This window comes from Thunnus thynnus, chromosome 3 (assembly GCF_963924715.1).
Source record: "Thunnus thynnus chromosome 3, fThuThy2.1, whole genome shotgun sequence".
NCBI lineage: Eukaryota > Metazoa > Chordata > Actinopteri > Scombriformes > Scombridae > Thunnus > Thunnus thynnus.
Window position 1 is genome coordinate 25,166,990 of NC_089519.1, and position 15,747 is coordinate 25,182,736.

The following is a 15,747-nucleotide window of genomic DNA, read 5'->3' on the forward strand; positions in this document are numbered from 1 at the left end:
TGACAGATAAATAAGGTGGTTAAATATATGTACCAGGCGAGTCCTCATGCTGCCTTCCTGTTCTAACACCATCCAGTAGAAAAACACTGAAACATCAATTTAGACATGCATAGTGGCTGCCACCGTAGAAATGTTACATACTTTTATGACAATTGTACTGTAGTCACTACTGAAGCCAGCTTTGTCCATTTTGTGATATTCATTTGTAGAGATAATGGTTTACTTTAAAACAAACCATAGTGTTTTGTTCACCACATTACAAATTACAAGATATTAAGATTACCGTTGTTGCAGCGGGATCCATAGCTTTTGGGCTTAACATTCAAAAAAAAAAGGAACAGTCACATCATCTTACCATCTTACCAATAAACACATACTGTTTGTACTGTAAATGTTTCAATACTGTCCAGGTGTATGGTTAAAAAAAAAAATCAGCACCAACGTTGCTCTTATATTCATACTACAGTTACACAAAACATTATAGCAATGACGGTTTATAATAAAATAACTTAAGTATCTTTATGATTATTGTCATCACTATTAGAATTGCAATGATAAGTCAATTAATTGATGAGTCAAACGACAAAAAATTATTCAATTAATCATTTAGTTAAAGCAAAAATGCTTATATTACCTGGTTTCAGCTTCTCAAATGTGAAGATTTTTTGCTTTTCTTTTTGGGCTGTTGGTCAACAAAACAAGTAATTTTTCACCTTCAGCTATGGACAATTGTGATAGACAGTTTTCAGTATTCTCTGACATTTTACTGACAAAAACAATTAATTGATAAAATCGAGGAAAATAACTGGCAGAGTAACAGATAATAAAAATAATTGTTGCAGCCAGAATAGCTATATACAGTATTTCTCTATTATTTTTGCAACAGAATCAAAAATTTAAAATGCTATGTAGATACAGTACAGTTTCTACTGTGATGATGCCAGTGACTGTAAAGTACTGTAACATATTCTTAATGAAATTCTTAAGTCTTCTGCCCTGGTGTCAGGTTTGACTCGATGATGTGGTATATCCATGATTTTTCTTTTTTGTCTTTTCCCTGGACAAAAAAGGAGAAGATCTAAACCTTTTCTTTTTGACTGAATTTACATCTTCTCCTCATTTCTCCTGCTTTCTTACCAAGAGAATTCTAATGAAGGGCAGAGTCAGATATCTACAGGGATACAAGAGGACCTGGAGACAGGAGAGAATGCAGCCACTGATGGCAAGAAATTTCCATAAAAGTACAATCAGGTTGGAATTTTAAAAGTGAATGTTTAAGTAGTCTAAGAGATGGGCTTTGATTCGCACTCTGATCAAACCCAAGACATCTCATTCAGAGAATAATGATTTTTCCCCCTTAATTTTTCTCTGTTTCTGTCTCATCTGTGAGCTTACAGGTAGAGCAAAGCCCAATGGTATTGTTTTCCCTCCAGTACTTGAGCACAGGAGCCTTTCTTCTGCCGGATTAGACATGGCCAAAAAGAATGGCAAATGTAGATACGCCACGTTATTAGAGGCTGGCTACATAGTGAGGATTCAGGCCCAAATCACTGACTGCATTTCATGTCCCCTCCAACACTGTTCAGCAAGTAAATAAATATGTATTTTTTATATATTTTCATTTCGAATGTAGAAGAAAACAGCCTTTCTTTTGTGCATAAGTTCCGATGCATATGAAGATGTGACTGAATATCAAATATCTATTGTTGTTTTTCGCAGGCGTAAGGAAGGAATCTAAAATAATTCCTGTTCCAAAAGACAGAAAAAGACAGAGAGGGAAGTTCTAAAGGGCCGAGCAGCCCATCACCATCAGCCCAAAATCATGACATCAAAATCATGGAGAGAATATTTTATGATATTTATTTTGTAAATAGGAACTGGAACACTTGGCTCTCAAGACCTGCTTACTCTACTACCACTGCTCTAGTCCAGATTACTGACCTCTAGCCTCTGACTTACATCAAAGTAAATTATTGGGGGCTGAAGTCCTAGATTTTAATTCAGCTTTTGATTTAATTGATCATGGAATGTTAAGTTAGAATGTTTCTCCACATCTGCACTCTCTTGGATAAAAAGCTATTTATCAAATAAGACTTAAAGACTTTATTACAATGGCTGATTTTCTGATCAGGGAGGTCTGATGTAGTTGCCTTGGACCTCTTCTTTCATCCGTTTTTACAAACGACCTTCCATTTATCTTGTATCACGGATCAAGTAGTGGTACTGTTCATGATAACAGTTCATGAGGCTTCAAAGGTCAAGCCAGCAGTGGAAAGGAGGAATAGAGAGCTACAGTAGCTCAACTGAACCGCCACCTATTCTAACAAAACCCTCACAATTTTGGAAAGATTATAATGGGAAGCTATTTTTACTTTACATTGTTATGAATATTCCATTGTTAAAAACTGTAATTTTATTAAAAATTTCTACTTTCACTTTAAAGTGAATGAGTTCTTTAATTATTGTTGACTGAATTTATTTAAATCATCGCAGTAAACTGCACATTGCAGACACTGTCCTAAATTGTCCTTTAAGTAGCCTCACTGCAAAGCTTAGTGTGCTCAGTTATACTGACCGAACATTTCTCTCCTCAGTATTGTTGATAAAGTAAAGGAAACTTTGTTTCAACTAGGTACAGCATTTGTAGTGCACATAGTGTGGGTCTATACATTTTCAGTTTCAAATGTGATCTGTCAGACATGTGTGTTTTTGCTGCAAGCTATTACTCTTTCATGGCTCCTTTTTGGAGAGAAGGTTCCTGACCAATTATTTTCAGACAGATGCAGGGATGCAGAATGACTTGAAGCATCAGTTTTTTTTCCAGATGATGCCTAAGGTAACGGGAGAATGGCCAGAGGCTACGGCAGCCCTCTAGGGACACGGAGGGCTTATAAACTGTGAAACTGACATCTCTAATCTATTACTTTTGCTAAGTAAACCTTTAAAAACCTTGACAGTCCTCTACATGCTTTTCCCAACCTGTATATATTTAGCATTTTATGAATTTGAAGTCATTTTTGAAGTATCGACTGTGTATAATCTTGTGAATAATCACTGATCCAAGGATGAATAAAAGCACTCAAACTTAGTGTATCTCCTCATCTGCAAGTTTTCATATTTTTTTAACACACCTTATGTTACTTTTATGTAGTACAACTTTACAAAAATCAATACACTGTTCACTTTTAGGATGAATATGTTTTATCATATCAATATACACTTCCTTCACAAACCAGTATTCACCCGATGCCCATCAAAGACTGGCCAGAAAAAGCTGGTTGTGTGGTTGAATTGAGTTTGTTGATGCGGCATGTAAAAAATAAATAAGCCACTCTTATTGCCACCATGCAGGTTCCCTTGATGGTAGGCCCTCACAAACCAAAAAGCCTTGCAGGGTGCCTCCAGAAATGTTCCTTCAGTCACAGGGAAGCTCATCATTGGTCCCCTTTGCAAGGTCACCATGTTTGAATGCTGTCACCTCCACTTAGAGCTAAGCACAGAAACACAAATATCCCTGTAGCTCTCACCTAACCTACCACACACACTAATATGTATGATATATATTCATAGCAGAGCTGTTATTCAAATATCAGCATCAATGTCAAACTGCATTTACTTAAAATTTGCCTGCATAAAATAAAAGATTGCTACAGGTCTGGTAATTGTGACTTGTGCTATTGTCCTCGGATACTTGTGTTTTTAACAATTAGTTGTATAATTATTTTATATTCTCATTTCTTCTAACAATATTTTCTAGCATTTTTTGCCCATATTTGATAGATGAGAGTGCAAAGAGACAGGAAACATGGGTAGAGAGAGGGTATGACATGCAACAAAGGTCCACAGCGTTTTGACACAGCTTGAAACATTACACTGAAACATTTTCTACTGCATCAGCAGAATTCTTACATAAATACTGTATATGCTAACTTTGCCGCTGTATACCAACGACTGATATTACACAACAGTGACAGAAACAAGCTAAGCTGTCAAAAAAATGTAATTTACGATATGATGTACTGTTTTCTTAAAAAGGGGCACACTGAAAATAAACTTAGCGTTGCTAGCTAGCCACATTAAGTAGCTACAATGGCCATACATAAACATATCAGTTGATGTTCCCTTCTTCTCTTGCAAGTTATCCACACTTTACAATAATGAATCCTCTGCCTCACTATGCATGTCACAACTTTGACAAAACCGTGGATGTAACAAGGTAACGCAATTGCTATGAAAACTATGCCAGAAGGGGTTGCTACTAGCAACAGAAAGGTCAACTGAAACAAACTGCTGGAGGCACAAAAATAGATGTTTGCATCACCATAAAAAATGGATTCAATATTATCATCCCATTGGAGTCCTGTTTCTTTGCTGGCCTTTTACCTCTGTTTAGGTCTCCACCAACTTCAGTGGTGAACCCTGACCGTTGGAATGAGGGACCTCTATCTATTCTTCTGCTACTGCATCACCCTGCTGACTAAATCCACAAGTAACGTAATCTTCAAAAGTATCCAAATGTCTTCTGTTCTTCACCAGTATAAATGTTTAAGTTCAATCATGAAAATAGTGTCACCAACCAGCCAGCAACAATATCCCCACTTTCCTCAGTTTTAGCAGCAACTTCTAGCCATAAAGTTTTCACCACGGTCCACAAAATTCACGGTTCGATATGTACCTTGGTTTTGGGGTCACGGTTCAGTACGTTTTCAGTACAAATAAAACAGTTTAGTTTTGTTGCAGTGGAAAAGGAAAACAAACTTTCTGGTTGTTGCACAGAGTCAGGACACCTGCGGACAGCTGTTTTATGCTGATTGGTCTAACTGTATATAATGTAGTTCAAACTAGCTCCACCTCCAGCTGCTGGAGGTGGTCTCTCAGAACTGGTTCTTACAACATGCTGTCTGACCACATAAGAAATCAAATGTGTTCTTAGTTGTTCCAAACGACTTCACTCAAAGGTGGAGAGAAATGCCGACCGTCATAGAAATGGGAGGGGGACGCAGTATTGTTTCACTAGGGAGATAATGGAGTATATTTTAATAATAGTGTTGTACTCAGTCAGTGTTATGGGTCTCTCATTTGTCATTCTGATGGCAGCAACACTACAGGGTAACCATGGTAACCAGGCTACTTTGGCTAAGCCGGCTAGTATACATCCATGAGCGTACTACAGATAAGTGGTGCGCTGCCAAAATGTTCTGGATGGAACTATTGTTCCACACATTGGAGTAAGTGGATTATTAAACTATTCTCACTGTAATTGTTTCCGTCATGCAGTCGTATTCTTTGTACGATTGCATACACCGAACCCTAACGTCCATACCGTGACAGTCCGGGACAAATACACGTACCATTACACCTCTACTCCAGAATGTAGCCTATTTTAGTTAAACTGGCAAGGCCATCTAAAAAATTATAGAGGGATCACTAATCACAGGGCTTCTGGTCATGTTTTTAAACTAGTGATAAGTTCGAGGTAAAATCCTAATCTTTTCTTTTTCTGTGCTTGAGTTTTACAATTTAGACAAACTATACTGGTGTTGGGGAGGGAATTTTTCACTTCAAGGGGACCTATTATGCTCTTCCTTATTTTCAGTCACATATATAATATTACAATGTCAGATGCTCATATTAAATATGGCCAAAGTGTCAAATAATGATGTCAACGTATATAGAAGTAATGTGAGCAAAAACACTGGCTTCAGACTGCTCTAAATGCTCAGTTTCCAATGATTTTTTCTGCTTTCAGCTCATGACAGATATCTTTATATGGTCATCTGGTCCATGGACAGCACGCAAGTTCACTGCTCCACTTCACTAACGTCATGGTGTTTTTCTATTGTTTTGGAGGTTGATATGCTGTTGATGTTTTTCCATTACACAGCCCGGCAAAGTAAAATAAGTTGTTTACCTGTTGGAGGTGTGCCGGTCGTCTGCAGCTCTTAATCAAACATCTCACTGTGGCTGTTTCTGCTTGCTTGAACTGTGAATCATGCAAAGCTACTCTAGTAGTAGAATAAAATATATAGAGCTGGAAATGAGCATAATGGGTCCCCTTTAAAAACATTTAGATTTTATGGTAAATGATTTTTGAGAATAGAAACAAATATAAAATGAGAGTTAATACTTTTTACTGTCTGAGCCTGAGGGCACAAACAGTTCGCCACTAACCAACTTGAAAAAAAAAACATCAGGCTCTTTAGCTGCTAAATGGTCACTTTTCATGACCACTTGGTTGATAATTTTGTCTGATGCTTGGTGCAGAGTAGGTAGTGCACAGTGGGTTTATCAGCAACAAAACTACGACTGCCTACTGGTGGAAACTGGAGAACTGTAATACTGAACCACAGAGTGACTATGCAGGCTGTAAAAACAAAACAGTGAGCTACAAGAGGGTAAAAAGGGATAGAAACCTCTTTCACATTACATGTAGTAATTGTGTTTTTAAAAAAATGTGATTATTAGAGCAATAAATAACAAAGGATAAATAGACATGTGTCACCAGTTTGGATTTTCAGCTCAGATGCTGGCTCTAGATCAGTCATCCAGGGTTAAATGTAAATAGATTTAAAGTTCAAAGTATGCAATGCAACATCAAAAAAGATCAATGCTTTTAAGGTCATTCATATATCTAGGACTACAGTTGTCATTAGGGCACCATTAATAATTCAGCATACCCCAAGGTAAATATAGAATGTCTTGAGCAAAAAGTAAAGCAAAAAACAGGACAATATCATTCCCAGTATGAAGGACTGGATTTCACTTGCCAGTTGTTCTCATTTGGACAACCATCAATCATTGTTGAGAGGACACAACAGTTCCCAGTTTGTCCAGTTACATCTGCTGTCCTTTTTTCTGTTGGTCTTTTCAGTTGAAGGCAGTAATATTCCAAATAGAGGTAACTAGACTTCAGCAATTCATATTGACCTCTTGTACTCATGAGATGAGCTCTAATCAATATTGCTGCTGTGGGTGCCTTTAGAAATGCCCTGAGGACCTAATAGGCATTATGATTAGCATCCATGAGAATACTGCAGCACAATGAGAAAGGACATACAGTACATTACAATGTGCAATGTTCATAAAGCATATCAGGCCTCTGCATGATGTAGCTGCTGTGCAACATCCAAGCTTCATTTACACTCAAACTCCTTCAAACTTTGGGTAAAAATACAGTGAAACATCTGAGCCAAGTTAACTGTGGATCAGTTAGTTGTCACTCAATGAAACATCTACGGAAAGATATTTCACCAAGATAACTGTAGTGAGAGTACTAATTTAAAAAATACAACAGTTTACTTATAAAAACAGCATCTACATAGTTCGGACAGGGATTTTACATACTGAAGGTTTTTATCACAGCTTTGGGACACATTGCTCAAACAATCCAGCAGAGGAGAGCAAGAACAGGAACACAGAGGTCTACAGCGGAGGAGTGTGCAGACGGGCAGGCGTTACTAGTGGCTTCTAAGAGCCTAATATAACTTTTGTTGTTCTGGTAAAGGTTCTTTTCCTGCTAACAAATATTCTACTTTTTAAAAAATGACTTTAATCTGTTCAAATTTGGACAACCCAAACAAATCAGAATATGTATGAAAACATGAGCAGATGCGTTCCAACAAAATTGTATGATTTGGTTAACTAATCATTGTTTCCTTAGGCTTGAAAAAATCCAAGGCAAACATGGTGTGAAGTGATTTTTACTAGTTTTCAGTGTTAATAGTATTTCAGGGAAGTTTGATGTAATATCATAATAATACCATTTACCGATATATTTTTGGCCACAGTAATCGTAGTGTGAAAATGTGATGTCGTCAACAGCTGAAAACATGTTTTTGCTTCCAGTGACGCAAGTTCTCACCTTGTTGCGCTAATGCAGGCTAAGGTCAGTAGCCCCTGACATCACTGTTAGGTGCAATGAAGTGCAAAAAAGCACACTTATGACTACGCCCCTCATCCTTTTCAGCCTGGCTCAGTAAGTAATAAATAATGATTAAATCTAAATCTTTACTCTGAGTACTCTACTGCAAAAAGCTTATATATAGTAACAAGTGTCTTGGGGGTGGATTATTTGGACAGATAATTTTACATCCCGAGTCATTTTTTCTTATCAGTACATCCTGTGAAAAAACAATTTAATTAGTATGCAACTGAACTCTTTTGGGGAATCACAATGGGGACATTCCAGAGGTGGTGAGTTGAACACACAAGGGACGTCTGTGACAATCCCTGGTGTAAACCTCGGCAGACACAGCATAATATTCTTAATTTAAAATGAGGATAAAAAGTCACAGCTTGAGAATTAATTAGCTCATGCAAAAACGCCTACAGAAGAGCAGAAATGGATTGCCATCTTAGTAGACGGCTTATCCTGACTTTCTGTCAAATTCCTTCAACTACATAACATCTTAACTTCAGCAGCAGCCAAGGTCGGACAGCCATCAATTACCCCATGATGCAGCACCACACTCTTTGTTTCTGTTTTCTCTTTCTAGTTGTCTTTCATTATTTCTGAGAGAGGAGGTAAAAGTGCAGTTTGGACAACAGCCAGACCGATGCGGGATTTTTGAGGCTGATACTGATATCAATATTTGAGAGTTTGAAAAATAAATGTGTCACTGGTGGACAAACTATAGAATGGTGACACTGTTTCAAAACATGCAATTGCTCGTCATCTATCGGCTGACATATACGCCAACACCAATTCTATTTATTGGTCAGGCTCTACTGTGGATTAATGCCCATAACCAACTATTAATGCTCATAACTACCTATTTCTTTGTAAACTCTTTGTGTCAACAATAGAAGATAAATAAATCCATAAGGCGCAGTGATGTGCAGCATGACTTCCTGTCTGTCAGCAGAATAAACTTTGAAATTCTTCTGAGGGTCCATGAAGACATCAAGATGAATACATCCAAGTGCAAACTGTCCAGCGAATGATTTACCATTCAACTCATGAGACTATGTGTTTACAACTCTTGGTCTATTTGTAACAACTCTGTGTGAACTTTAACTGAAATGCAGCAATACTTTTTTTTTCTTTCTCCTTTCATTTGTACCAAGGGAACCAAGCTAAATCTAAAATCTATCTTGTTTGGTACAGTGAAAGTAAATTAGATGGTGACAATGTAATTATAGAATAGGCATGTATTACCAAGAGACGGAAAAAGAAATCAAAATGAGTGTTTACAAGAAGTGGGTCCAGCATTGAAATACAGCCCTTAACAAATCTGGACAGTGTGTTTGAGTTTCGCTGAGTATGGACTGCTCCATTAATATTTAGCATCTCCACCACCTCACTTCTTCTACAGATAAAAGCAGGTGGATGCCAGAGTACAAGGAGACGCCACCTCTCCCAGTGATGCTAATTATCCCTTTTTGCTATCTGAGTAGCTCCTAGGCATTCTGATTGGATTTACTTGACAAAATAAATAAATGATTATCATAAAAGTATAATGTCACCCCTCTGACCTTTCTCCATACTCAGGCCATGTTAGCGAAAGTATGGTGGAGCAAACATTGTTGGAATCTTTTGTTCTTATGTTAGATACTTTCTCACTCTTAAACTATTCTTGATACCTGCCAGGGAAAACCTTGTGTGTGTTCCTCCCTGAGGTTATGTCCAATGCTTCTTAGTACCACTTCTGTCTGTGATGACAATCTACAGTGGTACAAATCGCAATATGGTAATATTTTTTAAAGGCCAAATGTGTCAAAATTTTAAATTAAATACTGTCGTGCTGCATAGATGTCCTGGCCTACACATCATATTCTACTGATTTACAATAAGAAAACATCTTTTTTGGTACAGATCCCTGCAAAAATCACACCATAATCATTTCAATATGTTTTTCAATTAAAATGAGAATAATGACGTAAAAATTGTCATTCCCTCTAATATCGCAAATCATATGGTAACGGCAAAATCAGTCAAAAGAGTGCGTGGCAGTATCCACACACCACAACACTGTGTGTAGAATAGAGATCATCCAGTTGGTATTATTTTAAGTGATAGGCCACCCAAAATCAGTCAGCTCCTGCAGGCTTAAAGGTGTCTGTAAAAAGCCGGTCCTCAATAACTAAGAACAGCAGCTGTGGTCAACTTGAAATCAGTCATTTACTATACATTCAAATGGTCAAATACTTTCAAAATGACAAAAAAAAATGCTTTTAAGTTTTTAGAATTCACCAGAATTAACAAAGTATTCTACATTCACAAACTCCTATTGTCCATCTTTGTGCTCAGTTTGTTCAATTTGGTTACAACTGTACACACAGAACATGTAGATTAGACAATTTTAAAAGGTGTAGAACTACAATGGATGGGTTTTGGGTAAGTTTTAATCTTGGTTTTATCATTTCAACTATAAAACACACTGTTAAAGGCCTGAGTTGTGGCTTAGAAAAGTGAAGTTGTACAACATTACTAAAATGCCCTGGACAGCCACAAAGGTGTTTCCACTTATCCTGGTTGATTAGATCTATGCCCAGGGTGACGGTGGGCAGAGCTATGCTGAGCATTACGTAAGGTCATTGCACTCCAATAAGAATGATAGTTGTAATTTTTCCCACCCAGGCAGGCACCACAAAGCTAATAAAAAGTGAGGCAGATGTCAGTCAAACACAGGGTGTGTTCGAAGACACCCTTTATTTACTACACAGTTCCAACACGGCCACAGTCGTAACATTCCCACACACTCCTGAGAGGAGCTCTAATCATCCCTAACCAATGAAATCACCAGTGTGGGTGCACCATAGGTGTGCAGGGCAAAACAATACTTAAGCAAGTTACCAAATAAAACTTTATGTACAACATGTTGTAGTACTCACCGGTTGATTGAGGGTCACCCTAGACGGGGGTATGCAGCTTGAGTAACGGAGAGATGGACTGCAGATTCGGAATGACAGTAAGCAGAGTCCAGGCAAAAGGCTCCAACAGTCTACCAGTACCATTTCATCGGCCAAGGCAGAGAAATTCTCCCAGGATTCGGGGAAAGCTTCTTGCTTCTTGGTCCTCTGTCAAATGAAAACAAATGTCTGTCTGCTTGGTTAGTTAAATTAGTTAATGCAGGAAGTCCTTGAGGTCCTGCAGTGGCATTGCCATCCAGTGCCATATGCCGTATTGAAAGGAACCCATGAACAACAATGGGTAATTTGTTGTTTTTGCCTGGATTAAATGGGGCCAGTTTTTCACACAGACTACCTGACTCACCTTAACTCTAACAAGCTACAGAGAAACACTGGCAAGATAAGGAAATGACATGTATGTAAAACCTGAACTTTCCTACTTAATGGTTTACATGCCTATAAATAATGTTTGCACACATCTCCATGCAAACTCTGTTCAAGTTTAGCAACATCTGAACGACCTGGTGTACAGGCTAAATGCCCTGAGGTAAATTTTAAAAAATTAGGAACATATTAACTAGCTTCTGATGTGTCCGCATCCCTCATCAACTGTATACTGATATACTTTCCTTTGAGTTCAGTTCAGTGCAACCAGTCTGATTTCTTATTTAGCTAAACTACTATAGCAAACATGTCTAGGCTTAAATTTTCTGTCACTGCGAAGTGCACTAATTTTTGAGTGTGTAATTACCACAGCCACAGGCATTAATACATTCTTATGCTTTTTTTAGGGTTTTTTGTTGTTGTTGTTTTTTTTATTGACAACACTAAATTGACAACAAGGGTACAGAGAAAACAGGATAAAAGCTATCCAATTCAGATATGAGAGACAGTTTTTTCACATATAGATATAGTTCTTATGGCCGTACAGTTCTAAGTTTTAGGGTGAACATAATACTTCTCAAATATCAAGAGTAAGTTTACAATGTATACAACATTACAGTCTTTAAAATATCCCTATTCCAAACAGCACAAGTCTTTCCTTAAAATCAACAGCTGTGCTTCTTCAAACTACATTGTTTTTTCCCTCAACTTTATTGACAACGGTCAAACTAAAAAGCAGTAACATATAAACAAGTATGAAGAATAAAAAGTGCCAGGGAATTCAATCATGACATTTAAAAATCATAATAATGAAACATTCGGTAAAGTGGTTGTGCAAGAAGCTTTTCACAATCAATGAAAGCAAAATAATACACAGGAGGAGGAAAATAAATAAATGTAAGTAACATTAGTCAATAATTTTATATATGTCAAATATTGTCAGTCTGAGTCTGTTGCTTTTTTATTTTGCCGCTTGTCTGTAGTTTGTCTTTATTGGGTTTGGGAATTAGTGTGATAACTCCTTGTTTAAGTGATGCAGATAGTTATTTTTATTAATTAAGAACGACATTCTTTCTAGCAGGGCTGACTATGGTGGCTGTGACGACAATATGCTACGTTGTTCTGTTTAATTATCTCTTGCCAACAACCTTGCTAGCTAATACTCCCATCTGACACAAGAACATATCATAGGTGTGCGGCTAACAACTTCAGCTAACGATGCAAACTGCTAACTGCAACTGGCTTTTTTTTCCGCACTGCATTAATTTTACAGGCGGGACTCACCTTTTATCCATCATCATAAATCCTCAATTCGTCATCAGAAGTAATGATAATGTCCCCTTTCTGCAGACACAACTTCACGTCACTGCAGGTAACTTGCTACGGAGTCACCTGTAGCTTGACCTTCTTCTTCTTCTTCTTCTTCTTCTTCTTCTTCTTCTTCTACTACTACTTCTTCTTCTTCTTCTTCTTCTTCTTCTTCTTCTTCTTCTTCTTCTTCTTCTTCTTCCTCGTCCTCTTTTTCTTCTTCTTTTTCTTCTTCTTACTGTAATATTTTAAGCTTTAAGCCTTTTTTTCCGACTGGTATGGAGGGTTGACGGGATGTTCTATAAGATAAGACTGTACTGTTACCCACAGGGGAAATTCACAAATAAATGTAATTTGTACTGTATATTACAATATACAATATGAATATTACAATATAAAATCTCCACGCCAAAGCACCCGCTCAGACAATCAGAGCCCCCTCACCTCCACCCCAACCACCACCAAGGTTTCTAACCCTTTTTCACAGAGTTTAAATTTAATGTTTAAATTAATTGAGTTTATTAATACACTTATCCAAAACCATACCACAATAATAATCTTTCCTCCACAATTCCTACTTTGCTCGAGAGGATAATTAACAGAAACATTTAATAGAAATGCTTACCATTGTCTTGATTGTATTACAATGTAATTGGTGTAAGGAGGGGAGGAAAAGTCTTTTTTCATAGAATAAAATATAGATTTTCAGCCTCCACTTAAATTGCTTTGGTTTACTATACTTACTGTTCTTCAAAATTTAATGCAGCTACTATACATTTCAAAACAGTGCAAGTGAGGTTTTATATATATATATATATATATATATATATATATATATATATACATACACATACACACACACACACACACACACACACACACACACACACACACATATATATATACCAATAACAATGTTTGTTTAGCACAACACCTTTTGATATTTAAGTGTTTTGAAATCAAATAAAGTCAAGATTATGAACCAGTTATGTACTGGTCAACAAACAAAACACTTTGGCAGGGACAGGGGGAACCTGCCTCAATGGGACTGTGCAGTTTGCCTAAAGGCCACAGGACAACCCGTAGAAGCCGGCTTTTCGCCTTGCCTGCCTGTCTGTCACTCTCCTTCTCAAAGACTCACTTTATTGTCTCTGTCAGTTGTGAGCCGGTAGTTTGCCTCCACTCGCTGTCACCCCTCTGTCAGGCCCTGACCGATAAAGCTAGCACCAGCGCCAATCTCCCTTCTTCGGCTCTGTTGGCTGTTCCTGGACTCCATTCCACCACTAATTAGCTCTTCAGAGATTTCTCTTCATGGAAGCAGGGGGTTGGTGGTGGGGTGTTGGGGGCTTGAGGGGCAGAGTGGGGTAAGAAGAGAAGAGGCAGAGTGATGTATGCGGAGGATCGGGTCTTATTGGATATCATGGCTCCAATGACAGTGCACTGATTCTTGTACTGACAGACATATGACGTCCAAAGCAAAGAGAGATAGATAGATAGATAGATAGATAGATAGATAGATAGATAGATAGATAGGTCATTTGCTCTATAGTATAACCTGCAAAATGTCTTAAGACTTTGGTCAAATAGGGGCGATGTACAGAGATGTCTCACTAATGTCCTGCCTCTGTCAGACCACTGCAGGTCCTCAGGTGATTAACATGTTGGCAGGGGTTCCTACATGAAAAGACCCCTGTTTCTTTGTCTTCTGGTGTGTAAATATTGTGCTTGCGGAATATGAAAGTAGTGCAACTATAAGGTACAAAAACATAGGGAAAAAAGATCAAGAGTGGGTCTCACATCAAGGAGGACCCTGAGGATGTCTTTGTTGTCAACTTCAGAAGGGGGAAGAGAGGAGCAGAGGAGGAAACTGGCAGAAGGGGGAAAGATGCCAGAAAGAGCTCAAAGGATTCGGTCTGGGCAAGGTGATCGGTATTCCTCGGCAGTCTGCCTTCTGGCTCAGATCAGTGGGAGTAAGCTGGCAGCCAAGCCAGAGGGCATAACAGCACAAACACCTTCAGCACTACACTGCTAGAGGCTCAGCTTCACAATCTGGAGGGGCGGGAGTTGGAGGGCGAGACAGGGGGAAGAGCAGGAGAAAATAAATACCCTGTAATTATCTTCAAATCATCAACCACTGACATCCATTGTAAATATGTGCATGTGTGTGTGTGTGCATATATTTCATTAAAAGCCATAATATATCACCCACTGTTGTGTCAGAACAATAGTTTATTAAAGAGGATTTAGTTGTGGTTATGTGTGGTGAAGGTACTGAGGTCACCAGTCAGGCAGACTCATCCTCAGGCTAGCGATGTCGTATCTACTCACATCATCAACTCTCTCTTGGATGAAGTCCAAATACCCTTAATGTGTAACGAGTAGAGAGACTCTACCCCTCTTCAAGGACTTCCTGCCACCATGCTGGGACACAAGGCTGACACACTCCTTGCATTAGACACCTACATGGCCCTCGCTGATGTTCTGTTACAGCTCTGACAAAAGGTCTAAACAGGCACCTGATGGGTGGGCAGAACTGGGCAGGGCACACCAATGAAGTTCTCTCACACACACTAAGTGTTGTGACAGGTACCAGATGTCCTGGCAAAGGCCAGCTGTCTCCACGGACAACCTCTTCCCATACACACATGCATACACATTGCGTCTGCCCTGATGTGCATCTCATACAGTGCATGTCCCAAAGCACCTGTGGTCTGACACACAGTAAGTGGATTGTCCATTCTGCTGTCGCACTAATGCCTTGCTACACACATTTAGCTTCATACCAAAGCAAAACAAATGTCTCCATATATTTTGAAATGAAATAAAATAAAAACAATTATCTCCCACAACAGAGCATCCTCTCAGCAGTTCAGAACTGAGACAATCACTTTTACATAGAGGTCAGTTCTGATAATCCTTAAAACTCCTGCGGACACCTTTACCTCCTCAGGTAAAGGGAACTCAGTCGGACGCCTGTAATTTGTTAAACTGACATTTTCATACACTGTATTTATCCACAACATTGCCAAGTTTTCCTTTTGTTTTATTTTTGTTCCTCCAATCACAATTTCTTTCACATCTCATGTGCTCATGGCACAGCTCACCTAATAGATGCCTCAGTAAATGTTAACAGTAGACCAAGATCCTTAATGGACTCCACAGATATGTTGTAAATAAAATAATTAGCAGTTATTAAAAGAAACA

General features: G+C 38.3%; 1 protein-coding gene across 4 annotated transcripts in view; it reads right to left on the bottom strand.

Moving 5' to 3' along the window:
* LOC137179903 (uncharacterized) overlaps positions 1-12,851 on the bottom strand; it is a 131,178-nt gene extending 118,327 nt beyond the window's left edge. Inside the window, exons 1-2 of one of the 4 annotated variants that reach the window (XR_010927884.1) lie at positions 12,520-12,851; positions 10,834-11,019 (exon numbers count right to left, since the gene is read on the bottom strand). Coding sequence is in view for 3 of the 4 variants with exons in the window: in XM_067584964.1 (XP_067441065.1) it covers positions 10,834-10,956 (123 nt within the window). In the remaining variant the exon portion in view is untranslated. Of the gene's footprint in view, positions 1-10,833; positions 11,041-12,519 lie in introns of all 4 variants that reach the window. The other 3 variants (XM_067584964.1, XM_067584962.1, XM_067584963.1) reach the window with 3 other exon arrangements.
* Positions 12,852-15,747: the final 2,896 nt, after the last annotated feature.